General features: G+C 44.8%; 1 protein-coding gene across 1 annotated transcript in view; it reads left to right on the forward strand.

Moving 5' to 3' along the window:
• Window positions 1-9,335, forward strand: part of POLD3 (DNA polymerase delta 3, accessory subunit) — a 146,995-nt gene extending 137,660 nt beyond the window's left edge. Inside the window, exons 11-12 of the mRNA XM_086933813.1 lie at window positions 2,343-2,421; window positions 8,296-9,335. Coding sequence (XP_086789939.1) covers window positions 2,343-2,421; window positions 8,296-8,489 — 273 coding nt within the window. The 3' untranslated portion in view covers window positions 8,490-9,335. The remainder of the gene's footprint in view (window positions 1-2,342; window positions 2,422-8,295) is intronic.
• Window positions 9,336-27,074: the final 17,739 nt, after the last annotated feature.

Here is a 27,074-nt window from a genome sequence, read left to right on the forward strand (position 1 = left end):
CTTCCACCGAGTGCCTCGATGGTGTAGGCAAATCGGCTCCTGCAGGGCAGTACTCGGTAGACCTCTACATGCTCCGTTTTAAGGGGCCAGAGGAGCTGGCTAAATATCAGGAACCCTCGGCTAGAAATATAGGGATAAAACGTTCTCTTACGATTCTCTATGTTTTATCCAGCAACGTAAACATTTGTAGGTAGGTGGAAATGTCTCTAATAAATTCCCACCAAACAGTTAATTGGCATCAGACCACAAGCATACACACAGCTCTCTTGCTCCAATCAAGAATTGCGGACAAAATTCAAGACTGGCCAGATTCATCCTCTGATTCTGCTCCATAACCCAAGTTAAAAGCCAAGCAATATCTAGAATCTTATTCTGACATATTTAAATGGCGTGTTTATCCCTTTTATTAGGATCCTACCCTTCTGCCCCAAAGAGGTTACCATGCCCAGATCTAAAACCAGTATCTCTTATAGCATTGTGGGTGAAATTGTACGAGGGGGCGCTGACCTTAATATGCTCCTTTTAGCCTTGTCGGTGAAGATTGAACCCTATGGCTGATCATTCATTGGGAGTCAATTCCGCCTCTAAAAGAGGCTGGATAGTGTTTGAGTCGAAGGAAGGTGCACCTAGAGTGTCCAGAGTAATGTTCGCATTTAAACCTATCCTAGGACTTTTAGCTAAAATATTTTGGCCACAATAACCGCATGTTTATACAAAAGTGGACAATCCACATTTTAAAGTGAAATCCCCACTGAGTTTAGGAGGAATGCATGACAACGCATCATGTGACTGCTCTTGCACTTAGCACATCAGGTGTGTCCTCCCTGATATCTTGGACTAGAAAAAGGTCTGTGTCAAATGACTAAGTCGCCTCAGTCCTGTGCTTTTCGTGCCTCACAATTCTTGCCACGCGGGACAATAGAGGAATGCTCACTCGACTGCTGTCTGGAATGTTCAACCTCTTGAACTACAAGTCCTTCGCAAGGACAAAGAAGCAAAAGATCATTTAACTCTGCAATCATTCATTGCCCCATTAATAGCTGATTGTAGTACAGACTACAATGTAACTTGAACATCACTGGAATCAGTAGTAAGCTGCTGCACCACATCCTCCACCTCCCCAAGAAAGACCTGGGACGAGCAGTCCGAGCCCACCCTCTCACCTTCCAAACTCTGCTTGTGTAGAGCTCTCTTACCTTTGTCTTACACAAGCCAAACTGGAGATCGAAAACCAATTCTAAATGTACCCAAATTACAATAAGATTCCCTAAACTTTCACAGGTGACAGCAGACCTCAGCCAGCCTGTAGAAACACTACTCTTAACTAGTCTAAAATAAAATATTTTCCTTTTGTTTTTCTTTGTAATAATTTTGTAAATATGCACAAAAATCAGCACTGTACTCTCAAAAAAGGCAAGATCATTTCTGTGCCCATAAATACCGATGAAAGAGCCTGTCCAGATATTAAAATGATGATCCCCTTAATAGCGGCATCTCATTCCTCGGCTCATCTCTTGAAAGGGAGAGAGCCGTGCTCTCGAAGTTAGTTATGCCCATGGACCCCAGTGAAGGATCAGCGGGACAATCAAAGCTCTGTAGCAAATATAGGAGGCTGGCGCCAAAAAAAGCAACTGGAGCAGCAGCACACTAATGTGACTCCCTTCTCTGCTCAACTCTGAAATGCAAATGCAATGAAAAAGGGAAACAGCAAGCAAATACATAGCACAAAAGCCTCTGGCCAGTCACATGAATGTGTTGCCTTCCAAACCATCCAGTGCCTCCCCCTTGCACTCACTGCCCCATTCCAATCCCTGCCATGGGCGATATCATGACGTGCAGAGGTCGCCCACAGCACCCAGTAGCTCCAGGTGCACTGTAGATATCGCAGCCCTAAAAAAGAAGCATACAGGACATAACTCCAAAGTACCATAAAATACCAATACAGCGAACATGCGTACACTTATAATGGAAAATATTGACACTATTTGATCAACAAAATGAGAAAGAAATTATATACTTACCTTGTGGAAAGCAGCAAAGGTCGACAGAAATGGTGTCTGTCAAGTCCTATGAAGTGAGGTCTGCTTCAGGATTGGAGTGTATGTCCTCCTCATTATCATCACCATCTCAAACTGCTTTCAGTAATTTGTGATTAGTGATTCCACCATTAATTGCTATTAGTTCACGTACCGAGTACGTGAACAGCTTCATTTCAAAACATGTCCTCCTAAATATTGGGAGTGTGAATATTGTCTTCATTCACTTACTGGTAGTTTTTGTGTATCTAAATGCTGAATTTAAACTGTTTCTAAAAGCTGTTGTCTTTGAAATAAACACTCCAGGCACATACTACTGGGAAGAAGAGAAAGCGGAGGCGGGTGCTCAAGTCGCACACTTTCATGGACGAGGAAGGATGCATTGGTGAGGAAATGTATATATGTATTTTAACGTTCATGCATTGCATTTGTGTATTTGAGTTAACATTGATATGATTTTAATTTTCTTTGAACAAATAATGCAGTAAAAGTACCCTGAAATTTAAATTAAATCATAAAAAACCTTTGTGCAGCTCTGAATGACACAATTGCAGAGTTCCCATTCCCTTCTGAATGATGGTGAAAAGACAAACTGGGGGGAAGAGCACACAGCAAACCAACTTAAAGAGGCACTGTTGGAGCATTAGAAATGAGCATTTATCTCTTTGACCTCACTTTGTTTGAGTAGGGCCTAGTTGCATTTCTTTTCCAATGGTGGAGCTATTCCCAGACAATGTGGAAAAATGAGCAAGCGCCATTGTTGTTAGTGAAAAAAAGCTAGTTGGAGAAAGGATGCACTAAAGGTCTGTACAGACAGAAGACCCTAACTCTGGCATACAAGGTCTGTCTGCCACGAACATGTGTTAATGAAGTAAGTCCTATCACAGTGCGGTTTCAAGCCTTTTTATATATCCCAGTGTCTCTTGTCACCCCTTTTCCAAAGCCACGAATTCATTTAGTGTGCCAAGATTTTTGCCTGCCATTCACCTGAGCTCCCACCGACCTCCAAACAATCAGAAGAGACAGTTTTAGAAAGGGCAGAAATTGCCATTGCCCGATCTATTCTGAGGTCTTGGACGGGATAAATGAGGAGTAAGTCACAGGAGAAATTGAAAGTGCAGCCTACCTCACTACCAGTGAGAGTGCAGGAAGGGATCCTCTTCTGCACAACCCAAGTTGACTCTGTTATTTCCATGTTTGTGTTGTCGGCTCTGTGCTGTGGACGATAGCATTATTATTCATAGTACGCTTTGGCTCATCGTCTCTGTGCTGTGATCATGTTGCCTGCAGCGGACTGGTGAGTCAGCCAAGAAGGTAGGTTTTCGAAGCTGGCCTGAATGTTCTTAATTATTTTCAGCCAAAACAATGTTTTGCTGACAAATCATTCAACAGCTAAATAATCCAGTCAAAGATGCATTTTGCACAACATTTCTGTCTCCCCTTCCTCCTAGAAGCAGGTATCACATCGGATCCTGCATTCTACACCATTGGAAGCCTGACTTTGATTCCAGGCTGTTCATACTGGGGCACTTACAACAAACAACTACCTGTCCCAATAGATGTAAACAAAGCCCCAGATGGGGGTCCTTAGATAAACATGCTGTCAGCAGAGCAATATAGTTGCAAGGAAAATCAGTCACACCACATGTTACAAAAATACAAAATGTATTTTGTTTTAATAAATATTTCAAAGGAATATCTTATTAGCATAATACATATAAAGGCATCACAGAGACAGAATAAATCTTAAAATATATCTTCCCAAACTCCTCTCTCATAATGCACATTCATTCCTTCATATTTATCCCCACTCAACACACAACTTTAAGTCTCAATCACACACTTAATTACAATCTTACAAGCACACATAATGGGTAAACGCCACAAGATGGTCCTGAGACCGAGTGGTACGGCTCTTCTTGGCAAAGGGGTGACGGGTAGGTATCAACCAGCTTCCCCTTCCCAAAAAACGCCAGCGCGCCTTTCGGTGTGTGGCCCCAGCCGGGGCTACACCTTCTGCAGGGCGAAGAACAAAGATATCGAGAGGGTTGGAAACCCAAATCCAAAGGGCAGGGAAGTAGAAGTTCAAACGCCTGGGGGGTGCAGCATAGAAGGCACCAGGCAGGTTGCCTCACTAAATGCCGTGAAAACTCACTCTAGTGAGTTTCAGAGAATTCCGATATGGAGCACAATCCTACAATAGGATATCTATTTTTGTTGTTGTAAGAGGCAGGCAGCAACACGAGCCTTGAATCAGGAACCATAGGCCTACTGCAGATCGGGGTATTTAGCCCTCCGGTTCGTGGATTCGGGCTTTCTTGACACGGCCAATTCAGCAATCTCAGTGCAACTCGTCAGGCTCCTCACTTCCGGCTGGATAGAGGCGGCATGCTGGGGCACCAAAATGGAAAGTGAAACAGTAATTCTATACCTTTTTATCTGTAAAGCAACTACCTTTAAGGACCTTAGCCAGACCAGCTTTACCAAAAAATATAAATCCCCACAGCAAGGCCTGTAATGTAACCATTTCAGTATTGCCAAGCTTGTAATTCACCCTAGCCATGTTAGTATTGAACCGCTAGTTTAAGACTCACATTCAGATTAGTTTGCCATGATCTCAGTACATTGAGCTCTGTAGCCAAGCCAGCATTTCCCCAATGGATTAATATACCACAGCCTCTGAAGCATTACATTGAGGTTGGTTCCACCCCAGCATTATGTGGTCCATAGGCAAACCATTTCCACATTACCCAATTGGAGAAAGCAACATAGACAGTCCGTATTGCCTCTGTAGGTTAAAGCTCTTCACCAGGCCCGGTCCATATTAACCCGTATATGCACCATAGCAAGACCAGCATTGTAGCTCTACTACTGTGCTGCTGTGTCCTCCCTTTCTACTCCTCCAGTTGCTGTAGTTCTCGTTGATCATATGAACCTGCTCACCTCTCACACACGGGTGTTGGAACGGGGCCACAAAGAAAAGAGCAAGCTACTAAACTAGACCATCCCCCTGTGTCCATGGTGTACACTGTCCCACAGGCTCTGCCTGCAGCCTTTGTTCCAATCAGTATATTCTTGGCCCTGCCCACTGTGTAGTCCGCTAAATACATGTACAAAGATTTGCTGTATATCTGCCCATGCATTGATTGCAAGCCATTTAGCAGATGTGGTTGGGGGTACCAGGAAATCCACCAGTGCTCAATCCAGCCCACCTCGAGCCCTTCCCGATTCGTGGGCTGCTTTGTTTGGGCACGGTTGTGATCTGCAGTCTTTTCCTAAGACTCTTGTGGTATGCGTTCACCCCCCTTTAGGTCATAAATGTTATTGCTCTTGCACTGTTCAACTTACCCAGGTCCAACCCTGCTCCTACTCCATATAATGCAACATGGACTCACTGTCTACTACCCAAAATAGAGACAAGCTGCATCCCCTATTCTATATAGTTATCCATGACCTTGCAACTCTTATTTGTCTTGCATCATTTGGTCACAACACTCTGACCTCCAGCAAATCCTCCCCACCCTGCACTGGACTCCCGTGCTACTGGACCCACGAGTACCCTGTACCTCCCAGCTTACTAGCAGGTCTTCAATGCCCATTTTATTGTGTTGTCAGTTATTGGAAATGTAGGCATTGCAGAACTCGTAAACTTCAAAGCACCCATACAGCAGACAAATAAAAAAGGTTCCAAAAGCATAAATAGCATATAAATCACACAATGAAGTAATTAACTGATAAACTAGAATATTACATTCAAAATATAATACTTGAAAGCAACGGATGCTTCATGGCCAGGGGAACGCCACTATCTGCCATCCTGTCCTTTTGGAAGCCCTTCCTTCCCACCACTCCAAGCTCAGATTCTCTCTTCGACCCTCTTGCCTTACTCCTATGTACTGTTTGCTGATAAAGCACATTTTCTGTCAAGTTGCCAAATTAGTGCAAATATTGCTCTGCCCAGAAACCAGTGATCATGGTTTTTCTTTTGGAGTATGAGATCTGCTCTCCTCTGTTCTTTCCTTGCATAGTGGACAATGCACAGTATTTCTGTGCTTGTTGCTTTGTTTGTTATAGCTGCACTCTCATATCTGCTGTTGGTTACATGTAGCTTGCTGTTTCCCTGGACTACTCATCAGCCAGTTCTGCTGCTGGTGCTCTTCAGATGTTCTCTTTGCTCCACCTTCTGATGCGGCTGTGTCTCTGCCCCTATTCCCACCATCTGTGCCCTGACTCCTCATTATCATTCAGGCTGTATTCTCCACCTCCCCAAAACAGACACAACTCGGGTTGAGGAGGACACGATGGAGTTGAAGAAGGAGGGTGATTGTCGGGGAAGAAAGCGTGCAGATAAAAACTGGACAGCACAGGAGATTGATCTTGAAGAGAGAATGCACACACCTGAATTTTAAAGAATGAATTCCTAAATTAAAATGAGATTTATTAAACAAAAAAACAATGAATAAATACATTATAAAGATGTAAAATGAGTAACAAAGGCATTCAAAATCCAAAAAGAACATTTGTTTAAAGAAAAAAATGTAACAGTGGGCTGTGGCTTACAGCACTATTAATAATATATTATGCATTCGGTACCAATACTACTGCTGGTTATCACTGTGATTCCTGTCCTGATTGAGCAAGACAGTAATTAATTATTATTATTATTATTATAACTGTCTTGCTCAATCAGGACAGGAATCACAGTGATAACCAGCAGTAGTATTGGTACCGAATGCATAATATATTATTAATAGTGCTGTAAGCCACAGCCCACTGTTACATTTTTTTCTTTAAACAAATGTTCTTTTTGGATTTTGAATGCCTTTGTTACTCATTTTACATCTTTATAATGTATTATTCATTGTTTTTTTGTTTAATAAATCTCATTTTAATTTAGGAATTCATTCTTTAAAATTCAGGTGTGTGCATTCTCTCTTCAAGATCAATCTCCTGTGCTGTCCAGTTTTTATCTGCACGCCTTCTTCCCCGACAATCACCCTCCTTCTTCAACTCCATCGTGTCCTCCTCAACCCGAGTTGTGTCTGTTTTGGGGAGATAGAGAATACAGCCTGAATGATAATGAGGAGTCAGGGCACAGATGGTGGGAATAGGGGCAGAGACACAGCTGCATCAGAAGGCGGAGCAAAGAGAACATTGAAGAGCACCAGCAGCAGAACTGGCTCCGTCACCAGCACAGCCCACCCGAGGCTCGTGACAGAGCGGTTCTGTCACCAGCGTGGGAGGGGTTATCTCCTCCCACGCTAGTGACAGAACCGCTCCGTCACGAGCCTCGGGTGGGCTGTGCTGGTGACGGAGCGGTTCCGTCCCAGCCCGCTCAGAACGCCTGCGCGGCAGCGATTTTGCGCCTGCGCTGAGCGTTCTATTGAGCGGGCGGGGCCGTGACGGAACCGATCCGTCACAAGCACAGCCCACCCGAGGCTCGTGACGGAGCGGTTCCGTCACCATCGCGGGAGCGCCGCGCGCACCCCGGCCCCTAGCGCTCCGGCGGAATTGCAACCACAGCGAAAGTGTTAAGGGCCTGATTTAGAAGTTGACGCAGCGGCACACACCTATACAAATGTGACGGATATCCCGTCCACCGAATTTCAATCACATTCTGTTCTAAGGGGATTATAATTAGGGCTCCCGGTTTTGTGATATTTATTTTTGGCACATTTCTGTATGTATTTATCCATATTTATTTTTTGCTAATTTTATCTGTATTTGTCCATATTTATTTTGGTTTTTGTGCAAAAATGACGCTGAAATTAGTATATTTCCACATTTATTTAACCGAGAAATATCCACTCATGCTTGAATGCCTGCCAGGTTTCAATGCTGTGAACACCAGCAGAAGATAAATCAATGCACTTATATGAAAATATGCATATTTCTGTATCCATCGTGTGCATATCTACTGCTGTTAAAGCCTCTTTACTAAAATTCCTTTCTTTTTTACTCCTTTTACCTATCAATCCACACAGCTATTGGCCTTGCAGTCATGGCAGACAGTATTTAGAAGTGTGAAGGAATTTAAAACTCTTACAGAGAGTGTGTTCTCACTTCCATGAACTGCAATGTTCAGGTCTTTTCAGTATTTCCACCTCCAGGGGTTGCCCATTTCACCTGGAGAGTGGGTGGCTGGACACATTGAAAGCTTCATTGGTTCAGTGGAAAGGTGATTTACTTAGACCTCTGTCCATGAAGTCGCCGGGCTAGCAATTGGGAAGCAATTAACATGTCTTTATTTTACTTTTAGTCACTGAAAAGAAATATGAAACTGAGTCCTGCACAGACAGTGAAAGTGAATCAGCAAAGCCGAAGCCTTCAGCACCTAAACAGTCGGCTCCTCCTGCTGCCAAGCCGGAGCCCAAAGCTTCCAAGAAGGCGGCTGCTGCTCCCAGCAGAGGAGTGAAGCAGGCCTCCATCATGGGCTTCTTCCAGAAGAAATGAGCCTGACCATCTAGCACTGCCCGTTGGATCATCTGGAGAAGATGCTGCTTCCTTGCCATCAGCCTGAGCGAGGGTACGAGTCACAGAGGAGAGCAATGAAGACGGTGTTGGATATCTTGCTTACCGTGTAAGCAAGCACTCGCATATATAGACAATTTTTTCATGCAATCAATGTTTTTATTCTTCTGAGTTTGTTTCGTAATCTTCTTTTGTGTTTTTTCATGACATGAAAAGATAATCAGTTGCAGTAAATGTATTGCTGGCTATCAGCTTGCAGGAAAGACTTCTAGTTACTCTCTGTAGCAGTGTTCCGATGAATCTCATTGCTGTCTGCGTTCCACTGAAAGATGCTCATGGATACTGAAGCTATTTTGTTATAAAGAAAGCCGCCTGTTATTGCTGGTTGTTATTCCGTTCTGTGTGTGTTTGCGCACTCCACTACTCGACCGGACAAAGCTATGCCAAAGCAATGGCATCCCACTCATTGTAAACCAATCACATGGAGATGCTGACAAGTTCATGTCTGATAGACCTCAGATTCATTGTTATCGCATTACTTAAAGTTGTAGAAATGGATTTAAAACTAACTTCGCAATGTGTTTATAAGGGAGGGGAAAGGGCATGGCTCAATATGTACAGTATGAATTGTTTGATGGATAAGGTCTGTTCACTTTAACACAGAATAAACCATTCTCTAGTCCAGCCCCTCCGGAAATTAAGCTATTACACTGACAAAAGCGAAGGAAACTATTTTTCATTACAAATGTTGCTCCAAGATAGTTTAAAGAAAGCACAGACTTGAATATATCACAAAAAGCTATAAATAAACATTCTTTATTGTAGAAAGTGTGAATAGTATTTTATTGTGGTTGTTACAAGCTTTACTGTTGTCTCGCCAGTTCACCTGCACCGCCACTGCTATGCAATATTGTTGAAGGTCAACCAAATCCCTGATTTGGATCACTATTAGTGCATATTACCTATATGCAGATTCAGTCTCAAATGCCCAGTGCATCCCACTGCCATGTGCAGGTTTAGTCTCAAATGCACAATGGAGGCTCCCTATGTGCAAATTCGCCATAAGCAGGAGCCTCGAATGCCTGGTGCATCATCACTAAATACCTTGCAGCATTCTATTAACTGAGATTCCCTAGACACTGTTCAGTGGCTCAAGCTCTGACAAGCAATGAGGAGGTGGATATATGGACTTCTAGTCCCAGCGCCCCCTATTTGTGGGTCAGATGAAACTGGGTTAACACTGAAGAACACAAAGGATCCAGTGGGGCGAGAAAAGATTTGGATGGTTCAAACTGCAGATTCACATTTAAGCTAGAGCCCAATACCCATAGTCAGGAAAGTACATTCCAACATGCCATAATGGGAGTAATGAATAAATTAGGGTTTACTGTGCACATTCATTCAATGGTGCAAAAAGTTAAGAAAATAAAAAATGAAACATCCCGTTTGATCACGTACACCCACAAACACCTCTTACGCCTCAAAACCATGGAATACATGAGGAATGGAAGTCCTAAGAAAAATCCTGCTAAATGGATTTCAAGGAATCGGAAACTTCTTTTTATATGGCTAATAGTTTGCATTACTTCAGCTAAATGTTTGGTAGTCTGCAAGTTGGTAATCTTTGCTTAAATTGCTGTTAAATATTTTATCTTTCTTTAAAAAAATAAAAAAGACAAGTGCTAAAAAAGCAAACTACTGAATGGAATAACTCGTATTAGCCAAGGTGTTCTGTACTGGAGTCTAAGCCCCAGTTTCTATTTTATACGGACAGGGGAGGGACTAGGCTGTCTCGCTGTCTGCCAAGGTAAGTTTTAGGTCTGGCTTGATGGCGCCGCAGCCGACATGTTACCAATAGAAGTATATCATTTCATGCTATTTGCTGTTTGGAGTATCCAGCTTCCAGAAAATGCTTTCATTAGAATGCATAAGGGACTATTTTACATCTGAAAATTATGGTTGGTCATCACTCAGATTGTCACATTCAAATGTATCTTCTATATGCATTATATACAGAAAACAGTTATTTTTTGCTACTTTCTTCCCCGCATTGGCAAAGTTAAAATGGAACACTTTAGTTTAATAAGCTGCATTTGTGCATATAATGCAGGTAAACAACATTTGTGAAAAAGCCTGTACATATGTGCACTGGTACATTAAAACTAGACCCATTGGTTACTATATACATGCCTTAAGAAATGTAACCTATATACCGTGACATAATGTAGAATTTGCAAGGTTGATGGCAAGTGCTTGGGAAATCTTCTTGATATTGACCCCCAACCACACACTTCCCTTGTGGACTGCACGGTGTGCGCAAACCTAGCGTAAAGATAAAAGCCACTGGCAGGCCAACCTTAACCGAAGACTCGATACTTCATTGGCTGGTGCAGGAACTGATGGAAAACCACACCAACTGCAGAGTTATGTAGTATAGGGGACTACCCTGATTTGTTAACAGGAGCCTGGGGTATTTGTATTGGATAGACAAGAGCTCTTAAAGCGAAGCAAACTTATGAACGATTGTACCACAACAATCCATTTTCAATCAATACAATTTTTTTTATGAAGCATTACGTATTAATGCAAGAATACATTATAGCAGAAAAAAAATTTTAAATGGTGAAAAAAGCAGAAGGTGCAGGAAAAGAGGTTCTGTGCGTAAGGGATTCAGATAAACGTGTATAACAATGACAAGTGCAAATAATTATTTATAACAACACAATCAAAAAAGAAAATAGAAGAGCGCAAGTTGTATTGTCAAATGAATACACTTTTGTAATACTGCAGGAGGTTCATATGGAGGTAGTCGACAATGTTTCGATCCTGAAAGATAGGATGGTCATCATCAGGACTGAGATTTGAAGAGTACAGGAGAGGATTGACATGAAGAGCTGCAATTTTATGGTCCAGAATAAGAAGTTGGACAAAAAATTAAAGCACAGCCTCCTAGGAATTAACCTGAATGATGCGGTGTTGAACCAATAAAGTGAAAATCGAGCACTTCGACTGCAGCGATGTAACGGAAGAGACAAATGGAGCCCAGCCAAAAATTTTACCAAAAATTGACATGGTCAAATAAGAGCATGATTTGGTCACATTAATGAGGGTGGCTAGAGCAAACAAACTAGTGCAAGGAACACCAAAAGGCATGGACCTTCTTAGCCACCACGAACAGCATAGAAGACCAGCTCGCACTATGAGTATAGGTGGAGAGATTGTGACAGCACTGCAAAATATGGCAGCTCCAGAAATGCATCCCAGAGCATGGATGCAGAATCAGACAGAACATTTGCTGCAAGCATGCAAGCAAAGACGGACACGAAAAAGGAGGGAGCACAGTGTCCCAATAAGAGCAGTCAGACACCCAAGATATCTGGCAGGAGGGGACTCCGGAACAAAGGTGCACAAATGCAACAAGGACAAACTGTAGAAATTTTTGGCGAAGGGCCATCACCAATGATTGAGATACTGCTCCTCCTTGTCACTGAGTCGTGCACTTGTCTAACTTATATTGGCAGTATTTCATCTAACAGTCACTATAAATCAGTTGACTCAATGCATTTACCACTTTTTCAGGCTGGTGTTCTTTTTCCATCCATTCTCTGCCTTCCACCCACCCCTACGATATTCCACTTAAGATGATTACTAAGATGGACTGTTGATTGGTGGCCTCATGGCCTTTAACACTAAAATACAAAACATATTCGTGACCTGTTCATGAGAAAAAAGTTATTACATTGTGTTAACAAGACCTCTGTGCAGTTCACTATTCAATTTGCCAACATTCAGAAACGTTCTCTTTATGACGTTATTATTGCGTCTCACGAATTTGCAAGATATTACATTTTCTTTCAATTAACTATTTGTCCAATTTTTTATTGAACACTTTAATGAAAAAACCTCCTGCAAAAAATAATTTGATTTTCAGCCAAATAACACATAAACTCTCATGAAGATTCACAAAGCGTGGAGAACCAAATTGTCACAAATTAGTGCAGTCCTAATCGTAGACAACAAGCCGCGTGTTTGGCCTTGAATCTCCTTTCTGAAGTATATTTATGGTATTTTTCCCGTGGTCAAGTGTTGTTTAGTTCGAGGCAAATTATCTCATCCCATTACTTCACTGTCTCGTGGCCAGCCTCCCAGAGAGTGGAGAGACTGGAGGACAGTGTGCTGCACATCCAATAGCAGTAAAAGGGTCCAGGTGCTGAGAGTGGGGGTGAGCTCATAATCTCTAGTGTTGATGAGCCATATAGCATGGCAGTCATCGCCCTGCAGTTAGGGAATAGAGTGAGGGAACTAAGACATATTTAGGTTGATAAAAGCCTGCTTTCATAGAGGTAGAACAGGGTGTTCTAGTCCAGACATCCTCGACATTTGGCCATATAAACACTCATTATCTATCTGATCTAAACCACCTATCTCCTTAGGTTTAGGAATATACCTGCTCTGTCATTTGTAGGCCAAAGTAACTCTTTAATCCTTTCTAAGCTCTCTTTTCCTGGGATTTTAGGACCCAGGAACTCCCAAACCTCCCCCTCTCCCCCCCCCCCACATTGCTGGGTAGTCTGCATTCACTCTGACATCTCTATTTTCAAACAAAATATATTTTTTAACTTTACATTAAAGCTAAAAAATACTGAATATATCTTCCTTTTGTAGTTCTTTCCAAACTTGACTCCGCAATGTCAAAACATTCTTCGCAATCCTTGTTAACTCTGTCCTGTCCTCATGTTCCTCTTATTACATTGCATCCCAACAATGCACAAACGAAAGGGTTGGGTGGCATTGATTGCCTGCTTTCAGAAGGAGAGTATGTCTACATGTTCAGTGCCCCTATCACTTATTTAACTGCACCCCTTTGTAGGGTGCCATCCGGACTCTACCTACAGAAGAGTTGAGTACACCTCTCAGGCCATGCACAGACAGTATGAGTGTATGTGTCGACTTTATTATCCTTCGAGCCGGGCATGCTCGTTATCCAGGCCGCGACTCCCTACTCTGGCGTCTTGAAAGGCTGCTGGTTGGCCCTGGCAGCACCACCCCAACGAATGCCCTATTCAAATGTGGCAATTGTGGCTGGATCAGCACCAACTCTACGTTTGACCTTCCAGATGCAGGGCCTGCACCAAGTGCGGAAACACAAGTTTGTAGGAGTGCTGGACAAGGCCATAGACTGCAATCCCAGAATAAGTTGTGAGCCACCTTGGAACACCTCTTGCTGGAAGACAGCACCTCCCATGCTAGCAGCAGTGGGTCCCGCTTCATAACGGGCAACCTGGACAGCGAAGATGACAATGTCTTCACCACCCATCCAGACAACTGGGTCAGAAAGCTGGCCCCCATGTGCACCATCATGGTCGGAGAAGTGGCAATGCCTGCCCTAATAGACACAGGTTACTATAAATTTCATGGACTATGACTATGAACAGTACAAAAAGCTTTAGCCACTCCTTCGAGAAATCAAATGAGTTCTTTGGTTACATCTTCTCCAAGGAAGGAATGCGGATCGACCCAAGGAAGGCCGAAGCCATCCGCACTGCACCAACACCCAGAAATGCAGGAGAAATAGAGTTTTTGGGCATTGCCACATACTGCGGCCGGTTGATCATGACTGGCATCCTTGTCGGAACCCCTTAGGACCCTCACGATGGTATATGTCAAATGGGACTGGACTAACCGGGCAGAGAGACTTTCCGGAACATAAAAAGGAGCAATGCCACAATGGCATACCATGATACTAGATGGAACTGGTCATTGATGCCAGCCCTTTCGGACTGGGGGCCCTCCTCATGCAGGAATCGAGCATCAAAATGTGGGTCTCGATTGCATACATCAGCATAGCACTCACAGCTACGGAAGTCGGGTATGCTCAGATTCAAAGGGAGGCCCTAGCCATCCAGTGGGGTTGCCGCCATTTTCATCTCTTATCTGTGCGGCTGGCACATCGTGTTCATCACAGACCTCTGGTTCCCCTTTTCCCTGGGACGTCACACAACCTGCCACCTAGGATAGAACAGTGGGCTGTCGAGCTACATATGTACAACTTTACGACTTACAGACCCAGAGCATGTAACCCTGCGGTCTTTCTCTCAAGGCACTCGGGAACAAGGACGCGGATGAGAGGATGGAAGAGTTTGTCAACACGGTTGTGCAAAGTGCCCGCCCTGGGGCGATGACATCTGAGGACATCCGGATTGCAGCTAGCATAGACTTCTGTCTTCAAAGGCAGTGGACTATATTCACAACCGGCAATGGAACCATTTTCCGCATGGAGCCAGAAGATGGAACTCGGAAGACAAAGCTGTCACTCAACGATGGCATGCCCGCCACAATCTTAGCTACACCATAGATGGACTTCTCCTGAGAGGCTTTTGCATCATGGTCCCAAGGACATTTTGGTCGTGAGTGGCCGAATTGGGGCACCAGGGCAAGACCAATGCCAGGCTAAGGAGGAAAGTTTGGTTCCCGGGGATGGAGGATCTGGTAGACAAGGTGGTCCCTAAGTGTGTTCTCTTTCAAATCAGCAAAGTCGCACCAGCGCAAGCCCCAGTGGCCACAGGGAACAGTCCTCTATGACCGTGGACCCACCTCAGCATGAACTTGGGAAGTTTCCCAGAAGGGAATTTTTTACTATCGTCATTATGGACGACCATTCCAAATACCCATTGGTGGAGGTGACTCAATCCACAGCATTCAAAGCAGTGCTCCTGGTGCGCGAGAAAACATGTGTACTGTTTGGACTGCCTCAAATAATCAGAACCAACAATGGACCACTATTTCATGGCACGGAATACGAGAACTATCTCCAGAGTCTTGGGGTCCATCACAGAAAGATTACACTAGCGTGTCCCCAAGCCAAAAGGGAAGTGGAGCACTTCATGAGGACCCTCAAAAAAACTTTAAGGATAGGGGTCGATCAGGAAGAGGACCTCTAAGAGAATCTTATTTAAAAGCCTAACCTTGGTTTTTAAAGCCCTTCACGGTATTGGCCCTAAGTACATCGGGAAACGCTTCTCTTTCTACCTGCCTAGCAGGGCTCTGCGATCTGCTTCTTTGGCTAAAGTGGCTGTGCCTGCCATCAAGCGTTCCAGAACTGGAGGCCGGGCTTTCCGGTATCTGGCTGCGCGGGGCTGGAATGAGCTACCTTTGTTTTTACGAAGGGCAAATAGCCTTCTTGCTTTTAGGAAGGAATTAAAAACTTGGCTTTTTTCTGCATAGGGGTTTTATTTGGTCTTTTTCCTTCAGTTTTTAGTTGTTGTGTTGTCACTCTGTACCAAGTTCTCTTCGCCAAAGCGCTGGGATGCTCTTCGGAGTAGCCGTGCGCTATAGAAGAAAATAAATAACATAACATAACATAACAAAGCATGCCCTAAAAAGGTCCTAATTGCCTACTGGGAAACCCTTTGCCTCACAAATGAGTGCACGCTCCTGGATCTCCTGCTGCAGTAACCCTCCAGGGACACCATCCCAGCCAGCCGCAGACAGCCATTTTAGATGACGGGGCTCGGCAAGATTAGTGACAGGGAAACAACAGGAATGCCAGCTGAGACCAAGGCGCCTGCAGACCAACCCTCAGGGTAGGGGGCACAGTGTTCATTAAAGATCACCACTTTGAGCACAAAGTCCATATACCTTTTGAAAGGAATTTGTGGCAAATCACCAGGATGCACGGGTCAATGGTCACAGCCTTGAGACAAGGAGAAACTATAACCAGGAAAGTGTATTGGTTCAAGAAGGCCCAAGGAGCCGCAGTGCCAGACCGGGCCGACACTTGTCCTCTCCTCTCTGAGGAGAACTGGAGTCTGGAGAATAGGGAGCAGAGAGGAAGGAGGCCCCAGCCCCAAGTCCAGAGATTCAGGCAAGGAGACCGCAGGACACGTCCCCCGTGTCCCAACAGAAGGCAGCTGACCCGAATGGACGATTGCGAGGTTTCAGAGGGACAGAGTGTGTGTGGAGGAACCAAGATCTGAAAGGAGGAACCCAGAGAGAGAGAGAGAGAGATGGCTGAAAACTGGCCTGGAGAGGGATGTAGAGTACCACCCGGACTCTACCCACGAAAGAATTGAGCACACACCCTGGAGGCCAGGTGCGGCAGACAGAGATGAATAAATGGCGGTGGACTGCTTGAGGCCATGCCCAGACAGCAAGAGTGTGTGTGTCAAATGTAATTTCCTCCAAACCGGGCCTGCTCCTCATCCTGGCCCCAGTTCCCAGTTCCCTATACCCAGGCCCTAGCTCTCTATACCCTTTGCAGTCCAGTTTTACACGTGCCCACTTACGGGTGTCACCTAGTCCGTCCTACCCCATCTCCACTAGCACCTCCTAACCTGCCCTTTGATAAGCAGGCATAGAACAGTGGTCCCTTATGCAAAGCTATGAATCATATGTTAGAAATATATTTGTATCCATCATAAATATCAATAAATATTAACCATCAATAATAAAGTGAAACGAGGTGAACAAATGTGCTCGGTGTTCAAGCAAATTGCGATACACGCATGTAATGTACAAAAATATATGTGTATCACAAATTTGTTATGTACAAATAAATAATATTAATAAAGCGTTTTTGTCTTAGTAGTCGATAGCGTTTCGATCCTTTAAAATGATAGGATAGTCGTCAGGACTCCCTTATACCAAGAGCCCGAGAGGAAAACTCTATATAGAGAGAGGAGAAAACACCAAAGGGGAGGGCGGGGGTTCATAAATATGCATAGCATTATGTACATACACATTACACGTTATGGTCACTTCAGAGAGGTGGTACATGGGCCTTCAGTTATTCATTGGTATGTACAAATGTGTTGTGACCAAAATGGAGTCTCAAAACATTCACACTTTACCTCCAGCTCAAAGATGATGGTAACACATTCACATCCCCAAGGGACCCCTTCCCTCTTGAGAATGGTTGAAAAAATATTTTTTAAGAGCATCTGCTGTTCATAGATGCAGTTCTGGGCATTACCCTTCTGCACGCTTTCCCTCCTCTTCAGAGGATCCTAGACAAACAGCAATGGACCCATCCTTTCAGGAAGGCGTGCAATTTCCAGTCCTGATGGTCTTGCACCTCCTCAGTCTGCTGGCATGCTGTATTCTCCTGGTCACAAAAGCATACTGGCACATGAGGTCTCCACAGTGGTGACATCTTAGGCAGTGGGTCAAGTACGCAGTAGATTCGCTGGATATCATAATTGTCTACTGAAATGCTGTGGCATATGTGATTTGGTGGTAGACAAGGAGAATCTTCTCAAAGCAATGTCTTGTCCCCCTTTGGCCGTGGCAGCAGTATTGATGGGTGCCTCCACTCTCAGGTGGGGATCAGGGGTCTCTGGTCTCCAGAAATGCAGAAGCTTCATGTCAACCTTGTAAAGCTGCACGCAATTTGGCTAGCACTCAAGATCTTCCACTCATCCATTTGTGGCTGCTTAATCCACATGTTGACGGACAATAAAACCATAAAGTGGTATGCTAAGCAAGGAGGAGTAGCTTCTCAACTCGTTTGTCAAGAGGTGTTCAGGCTCTTTTCTTTGGCACACAGTCAGGGGATTTAGATGACAGCCAATCGCGTGATGTGGTCTTTGAATGTTGGAGTTGACATCCTGTGCTGGCGTTATGTTACAATCACAAGTGGCACCATCTACTGGAGATGCTCCTTGACATCTTCACCATGTAAAACACTTCTAAGATGGACTAGTTCAGCTCTTCTGAAGATGCTCTGACCTGCGCCCTCTTTTTTGGGGAAACTTGGTGGATGCGTTTCATTTGAGGTGGACCTTTCCACTTCACTACTCATTTCCTCCATAGCCTTGATTCCTTGAGTTCTGAGGAATGTTTTGCAGGACCGGGCCAAAGTCATTCTTATTTCCCCAGACTGGCTGAGAAGGTTTGGTACACAGACCTTCTCCTCCTGTTTCCCCCCCTTCAGCTGTCTCTCAGGGAGGATCTCCTCTCCCAGGTCCTGGACACTAATCTTCAGTTTCCACCTTCATGCCTGGAGAATGAGTGGGGACACCTGATGATCCTTACAGCTGTTGCCATCCTGTCCGCTCGCTGCCCTTCCGCAAAATCTGTAAGTTCTGAGTGATGGAACAACTTTGTCACATGGTGCACGGGTCCCTTGCAAGTCCAATTGTCAGAAGTCCTCCAGTGCAGTGTGCATTTGGAACCCTTGGGTTACTTGGTGACAATGTCTACGTTCCTGTGTCTCTCAGACCAACATTCCCTGTTCGAGTTCCCTACTGTGATCAGGTTCCTCAAGGACATGACTAATTTGTACTCCCCCGAATCCTTTTGTTATGCCGCAGTGGGACTAAATCCTATTCTTAACTTTTTTGATGGGAGCTCCTACAAAGTTGCTAGTTGCAGTTGTTGACTATAAAGATAGTCTTTTTGGTTGCCATTACTTTGATGAGACAAGTCAGTGAGGTGCAATCCCTGAGTGTCCATCCGCCATTCACAACCTTTTTGTCTCACAAGCTGGTGTTGCGTACCAGAGCTGCCTTCCTTCCCATGAGTTGTTAATCTGTTTCACCTTGGTCAGTCCATCACCATTTTATCTTTCTACAGCCCACCCCATTCCATGAAGGGAGAAGGGGCAGCTGCATCGCCTCGTTCCTTGGTGGGTTGTTCGTTTTGACAGCACTAGGGACTTCAGATCGGACAACCAGAGCTTTGTTGGCTACTGTGGCAGTAGGAAAGACAAATTGGTTCAGAAGTGGATGTTGTCCCACTGGATCATCCTCTCTATTAAAATGTGCTATGCCTTTGCTAAAAAGGAACTGCATAAGGCTATCAGGGCTCATTCCACTAGTGCCAAATCATTGTCTTCTACCCTTGCAGGAGTTATTCACATCGCAAAGATCTGTAAGGCGTCAACAGGTTTAACAAACAGCACAATTTGGACTCAGAGGTGCACAAGGACAGGCACTTTTCCAGATCTGTACTGGAAGATTTTCTCATCTAACCATCCATCAGTCTGCTTCCTGGGAAAGTATTGCTTGGAAATCTGTTCAACAGATGAGGAATCTGCAGACAGAAGTATCCATCAGAAGAAAAAAATATTTACCTTTGCTAACACTCTATCTGCAGATTCTCTCAGATCTTTCCACATCTTCCAATTAGAGTTTTGCACTACACTGTATCAAATCAATTTTGCTTCATCTTCTAGCCTCCAAGAGATGAACAAAATCGGAATGAAACGGACGTTTTTGCCCCAGGGTGGGCAGTATACAGCTTCAGTGACATCACTGGGCATAACTTCCAGCACAAGCAGGGAACCAGCTCCACCTACCATTATTAAAGAGCTTTGAGGTTTCCAGATCCAGTCTGATGCCTGGAATTATTCAACAGATGAGGAATCTACAGTTAGTCTACTAACCAGAAAGATCATTACAGAGGGTAAGCAACTTTCCTCTGTGCTCAGTGCCTGACTTTCCATTGTTAACTCGACACCCCCATATTAGAGTATGAAGTGAAAAGGCACAATTAGACAATTGAAGGTAGGCAAAGCGCTGGGCCCCAGCGACTACCAAAGTGCATTTTATAAAACCTTCCTCCACAAGATACTCCCTTGACCGACATCATCATTTATAAGTTTGCTTCTGAGGGCTCAGTGACACCTTCCATGACAGAAGCTGATGTATCACCCATTCTAAAGCATGGAAAAGACCCCTGAAGCTGTGGCTCTTATAGGCTGATTGCCTTACTAAATATAGACTTAACATTATACACCGAAATTGTATTGAATAAATTGGACAAACTACTCCTGGAAATCATACACCCTAACCAGTCGGGCTTTGTCAGTGGCTGACAAGCCCATGACAACATCTGTAAATGAATCTATTTAATGAAAAAGTAGGGTCGTCCTGGTCACAATAGATTCAGAAAAGGCGCTTAACTGCATGGACTGGGATTTTATGAGATGGGTTTTGCAGGTAGTAGGTATTAGTCCCCACTTCATCTCAATGACAATGGTCAACTATACAGTCCCCACAGCAAGAATAGCTTTCAGTGGCCAGGTCTCCTAACCCTTTGAACAGAGGAGAGGTACAATACAGGATGGCCCCTGACTCTTCTCTTGTTTGACTTTAGTATGGAGCCATTAGCTGCCCACATTAGAGTAGCTAAGACCATGTTGGGGCCTAACTAGAACAGGCATCCTCTGTATCTAAAGGCCAATGAAACATTTTCAGGATATAAAATACGTATCCAAGTCTGATGTACTTAATATCCACCCCCTGATGAAAAAGAGGATGATTCAAAGGTTAGATATCCGCTTTGGTGGACTTCTAGATGAGATAAGTACTTGGGGATCCATCTCAAACCCAAAGGCCTGGTTCTGTATCAAGCTAATTACCTCTTGTTACTCAATGAGATGATCTATGCAGGTGGGAACCTCTTTTATTATCCTGATTGGGCTGAATCAATGTCATAAAGCAGATTCCTTTACCTGTTTTAGCCTCTCCGGATGATGGTAGAGGAATTGTTCTTAACTTCACTTCAAGCAGCTATAAATAGGTTTGTTTGGAAGAACTCTGGGTCATGTGTCTTATTGCTGCAGTAGGCGCGGGTGGAGAACTCCGCTCCACCCGCGGAGTGTGCAGAGATTTGCCTACTTTGCGTTTCGTGGAGAACGCGGAGTAGGCAAATCTGCGCACACTCCACAGCCGAGCAGAGTAGGCTAGCCCCCGCCTCCACCCCCCCTACTAACAATTAATTATACGTTAATGAAAACGAAAAAAACCCACTTGCCTGCACTGTGGTGTCCCCAGGCTGCCCTCTTCCTCGCCGTCTTTGGGTGATCCTTGCGAAAACTGCGTGCTCGCGCGCATGCACATTTCTCAGCGCACATGCGCTGCCCAGGTCAGCACCTCTTCCTAACCTATGTAGGAAGGTGCATGCACTTTCCCACTTCCTTGACAGTGAGGATGTGCTTAAGACCCTGAGGCCACACGAGAGATGGGCCCTAGGGGTATCCCATAGGATGGGCCGAACTCCGAAGTAGGAAAATCTCCATATGTTTTTTTTTCCATTCCTGGACAGGGAACATTCTTATGTACCTGCCCAGCCTTCAGCCTACTGCCCCCCGTGCCTGTCAGGGCTTGTCTGGGGAGTGCCCTCTTGTTATGGGAAAATCTACTCACGGTTGGCTGAGGCGTAAGTGATGCCAACCTAGGCAGGGGCTCGATGGCATCCCACAGACCTGCAATGACAGGCCCAATGCAGGGTTGACGGCTATTCGGTGAGTGGCATACAAAGTGCTGCATCCCACTTATAGCCAGTAACGTACACGCCCGGATATCTAGTCTTGATATTTACAGAACGCACAGAGATACGGCACCTAAACATCTCACGCACTCACCCCCTGCTCAATGTGGGCGAGGCGGGCACGCACACATTCGCTCTGCAGTACAGTAGGAAGGTGCCCAGATTCCTCAGGTTGTGTGGAGAGGGTCGGCAAAGACTAGGAGGAAAAAGCTCAATGTTTTGGGGTAAATTCCCTTAAGAAGGCCATGTCCAACACCCAATAATGTGTATATTAGTATACCAGTGGGCACAACCATTCAGATATGGGATGCAGTAAATAGCTAGGAAAATTTAACTACATTTCCCCCCCCCCCCATACACACCAATATACACTAACCCAGAATTTGCTCCAGCACTAGGGAAGGGCGCCTTCGCTAGATGGCAACAAAGTGGCTGTAGATATATAATGAACATGTTCCACCAAGGTGAAATAAAATCATTCTCACAATGTAACCTAGGTTTCAATCTGCCTGCAAGTGAAAACTGTGATATACACAATTTCGAAATTCAATTTCGCATTCAATTAATAAACAAGTGGTGACACGAGACAAAGCATCATCTGAAACATTATTGGTCGCTCTTACAACTCCAAGAGGGCTCATATTTAAATTGTACGCTATGAATGAATGAACAAATTAAGTTTTGATTTCTAAAGCGCAAACTTAGCCCAGGGGCGTCAAGGCGCTACAAGAGGGACTGTCGTACAGAATTAAGATAACATGCTCAAACTGATGTCTCTGTGAAGAGCCATGCCTTCAAAGCCTTGTGGAAGAGGGAGTGTGACACTTGTCCAGGGCGGAAATCCCATAGCCTAGCAGCGGCAATGGAAAAAGCCCTGCCGCCCCATCTAGCCTTCTTAAACCTCGAAACTGTCAGCATATTTTTGCTAGCTGATCTAAGCTGCTTAGTAGGAACATCGCGCTGAAACAGCCCTTTAATGGAATCAGGGCCTAGGCCATAGAAAGCATTGTGGGTTAGACATAGGGTCTTAAACAGAATTCTTCGATCAAGAGGAAGCCAGTGCAGCTTATTGAGAGAAGCCGAGACTGAGTGGTATTTCGGAAGATCCATCACCTGCCTGGTTGCTGCTTTCTGCACCAGCTGCAAACGGTGTACCAGGCGCTTGTTAATGCCCAAATAGGGGGCATTACAATAGTGCAGTCAAACGAAAGGAACTGGGAAATTTTCCTGAGAATCCTAATGATCCCAAAGCAGGTGGACACTGTTCTGCTAATCTGCAGGCTCAGAGAAAGAGAGTTGTCCACTATAACCCCTAAATGGTTACCATGGGATACAGGGCAAGGACAGCAACCAAGTGTGTCTGGCCACCAAGTCGTTGGACCAGATGTTCTGTTGGTTTCCAAAGATCAGGACCTCTGTTTTTTCCCCGTTAATTTTGGGATAGTTCTCAACCATCCAAGAGGAGACTGCCTGCATACAGTTTTTGAAATTTGTGGAAGATTCCCTAATGCTGTGGGTAATAGACACCATACTTTGCGTGTTGCCAGCATAGGACAACACCTCCAATCCAAAGGATCTTACTACCTTAGCCAGCGGGGCTACATAAATATGAAAAAGGGTCAGGCTCAAAGAGGAGCCTTACGGAACTCCACATAACAGAGGATTAGGAGCCGAGTGGAATTGACCTATTTTCACTATCTGTGCCCGATCACTGAGGAAGGAGGTAAGTAGCTTGGGGGCCGTGCCCCTGATCCCTATATCCCTAACTGTTCCACCAGTCTCAAAGGAGAAAAGGTATCAAGGGCTGCGGTAAAGTCAAGAAGAACCAACAGCGTTGTGTGCCCTGCGTCGACCTGAGCACAGATGTTATTGAGTACCGCGTTTAGCGCTGTCTCCGTGCTGTGGTAACTTCTAAAACCATGCTGCGAGCCATCCAGCAGCTGGTAATCCTTTAGATAGGAGCTGAGGTGAAATTTCAAATATTTCTCCTGAATTTTGGCTGGGACTGGTAGCATGGACATTGGGCGATAGTTCTTTAATTCCGCTGAGTCCAGAGAAAGCTTTTTTAAAAGAGGTTTGACCACTGCAGTCTTCCAAGGGATAGGGTACTGCCCCACAGAAATAGTTACATTAAGTACTGAGGTAAGGTGGGAAACAATAACTTCCCTTTCTATTTTTAACACCTTCAAAGGGCATGAGTCCAGCTGAGCCCCAGATGTAATTCCCCCTAGCAGGTGGTCCGTGAGTCCTGGAGACATGAGAGGGATGGTAAATAACCTAGGTACCTCCTCCGTGGTTACAGAATCATTAGAATGGAGGTGGAACGTATTAGGGGGGACATATAGGGCAATTTCAGCACTGGACGTTTCCAGCGAGGAATATATATCTGTAATTTTAGTACTGAAAAAGACATTGAGATAGTACTACACCCCCAATTTGGGCTTAAGGTAAATGGGATAGAATGTTGAATAGAGAGATTACAGATAAAGAGAGGAATAGACTGGGGTCATATCTACACAAATGCTTTGTTTCCATTAAGACTAAAGAGATACATTATTAATTGATCTATATCGGGCATCTTCAACTCTCAAGACTTCACAAAATGTTTCCGAGTTCCAGCCCCTTATGCTGAAAGCAGTGTAGTCAGAAGTGGACTTTTGAGCATATTGGGTTGGAATGCCTGCAAATCCGACCTTTTAGATTGAAGTGTCTGAAGGTCTGCACACAATCTTAATCTTCCCCTTGCTTTTCATGCCAGTCTTGTTCTTGTTGGAACTAACACCCTTGGAATTTAAGGATGTAACGTTTAATGGAAAGGTGATAATCTGGAGCTCCCTGAGAGCTGCAAAATTAGCCATATCATTGTGGAGGAAAAAGAAAGATCACTTCCCCCCACTCACCCATCTATCGGCCAATGGTATGGGAGGTATGGGAGGAGATATAATAGCAATTGAACTCTTGACTAGCAAAATTAGGTAAGAGCACTTCACAATCGCGGCGCACTAGGCCCCAATGGTTGACTATCTCTCTAAGGGCCTTCCCAGCGTCTTATGCTGACCACACTTATGAGTCTTGGACATGTTTCAACACAAAACAGACAGTTCTATTGAGACAGGTTCTATATGACATTGGCCAAAGTTGACTTTTGAAGATGATGTTTCTTTGTCTATTTTTCGGATGGGTATGGGAGGGTGGGGGATTAGGCTAGGGGTTCAGTTTTCTCCCGATTGGGAGCAAGTTCTGTTTATATTTTGTAATTGTATCTTCAAGCACAGAAAAGTTCCCATGTTGGCTCCCAAGTGAACATGCTGTTTATCCTCAAGTCATACCAAAGGGGGTGATGGACGGAGTGTTGAACATAGCAAGCACTCGCCCCCAGTCAACTGATCTGGGTTTAATCCATCATCATTCTTTAGCTCACTCTGCCACCCCAGTTCAAACATGGCCTGATGCAATTCAGTCTGACCCTGTGCCTCATGGGAACAGTCCAGGCCGAACTGCCAAGCCATGTCCTCCCTGGACCAGAAACAAGCATCCTGGGACCGGTTTCTGGCTAATCAGCCATCATCAGCCAGGCTAGCTTGAATCCAGTGGCAAAGTGAGCGAGGGACCCACATCTGGGCATACCCTGCCAACTTTGGGTGAACAAGGCAAAACCAAAGGGGATGATGAACGGAGTGTTGTACATTGCAAGCACTCACCCCCAGTCATGCTATCCTGGCTGAAGAGGGGTGAAACCCCGAAACCCGTCCTAGGATGCTTGTTTCCAGTCCATGGAGGACCTGGCTTGGCAGTTCGGGCTGGACTGGTCCCATGAGGCACAGGGTCAAGACTGATTTGCATATGGCTGGGTCCAAACTGGAATGGAATGGTGAGCAAAAAAACGATGGATTTAGACCCAGATCTCTGTACTGAGGTGAATGTATGACATTGTTCTGCATTCTGTCCATCAACTGTTGTTTTTGCATTTGTCACCCCGAGTGGGACGGGTATGCCCAGACATGGATCCCGTGCTCACCATGCCACTGGAATCAAGCTATCCTGGCTGAAGAGGGGGGAAACCCCGAAACCGGTCCTAGGATGCTTGTTCCCAGTCCAAGGAGGACCTGGCTTGGAAGTTTGGGCTGGACTGTTCCCATGAGGCACAGGGTCAAGACTGATTTGCATATGGCTGGGTCCAAACTGTAATGGCATGGTGAGCAAAAACAATGGATTTAGGCCCAGATCTCTGTACTGGAATGTATGACCTTGTTCTGCAGTCTGTCCATAAACTATTAACTGAGTAGAGAAGTGTGGCTCAATGGTTAGAGCGGCAGACCCTGATTTTATTTTTGCCATTTATTGAGCGCGAACGAATACCCGCAGGCGTCTCGGCGCTAGATTATTCACATAATTTTCCCAAGATGATAAAGGCTCCTGAAGGTTAATTGTCGATATTACTGATTAAAAAGTCAGGTCTTCAATCTTTTACGAAACTGCAAAAGTGAGGGGCTTGTCCTAATGTGCTGCGGCAGGGTATTCCATAGTTTGGGTGCCGCGACTAAAAAGCGGCGATCACACCATGAGACTGTTTTAGACCGTGGAACCACTAGTTGGTTAAGAGTAGCAGATCAAAGCTGTCTGGCAGGTTTATAGGGTATCAGCTGGTCCTTAAAATAATGCGGTCCTTGATCATGAAGTGTCTTGTATACTATGCAAAGTGATTTAAACTTGATCCGATTCCGGATCGTCAACCAATGATATTTCTTGATTGTGTCTGATATGGCTGAAAACTTGGGTGTTCTAGAAAGCAGACGTACTGCTGCATTCTGTATTGTCTGAAGCTTATTGGTTACCCTGACCTGGGCATTTAAGAATAGGCCATTGCAATAGTCAAGGGACGATAAAACTAAAGAACTAACCAATGTTTTAGCAGCTACATCAGGCAAAAACGGGATGATTTTTCTGATCAATCTTAATTTGTGATGGGCTGTTGCCGCTATTCTGTTCGCATGTGCCACAAAGTTAAGATCCACATAAAACATTACTCCCAGGTTCCTGACCTTGAGGGCTGGGCTAGGAGGGACTCCAAAGGCTGATGGCCACCAGGTTGCTGACCAGTCTGGTAAAAGGGGTCCAAAGATGACCACCTCCGTTTTTTCGGAGCTTAAGGCAGTTGGATGCCATCCACTCTCCGATTGCTAGCATTTCGCGTTGGAAGCGCTCTGCCACCTCGTATCCATCGCCTTTAATGGCTAGAACCAATTGTGTGTCATCAGCGTAGGAGGTTAGGCTCATCCCATATGCTTTGATGAC

Source organism: Lissotriton vulgaris, chromosome 8 (genome assembly GCF_964263255.1).
Source record: "Lissotriton vulgaris chromosome 8, aLisVul1.2, whole genome shotgun sequence".
Classification (NCBI taxonomy): Eukaryota; Metazoa; Chordata; class Amphibia; order Caudata; family Salamandridae; genus Lissotriton; species Lissotriton vulgaris.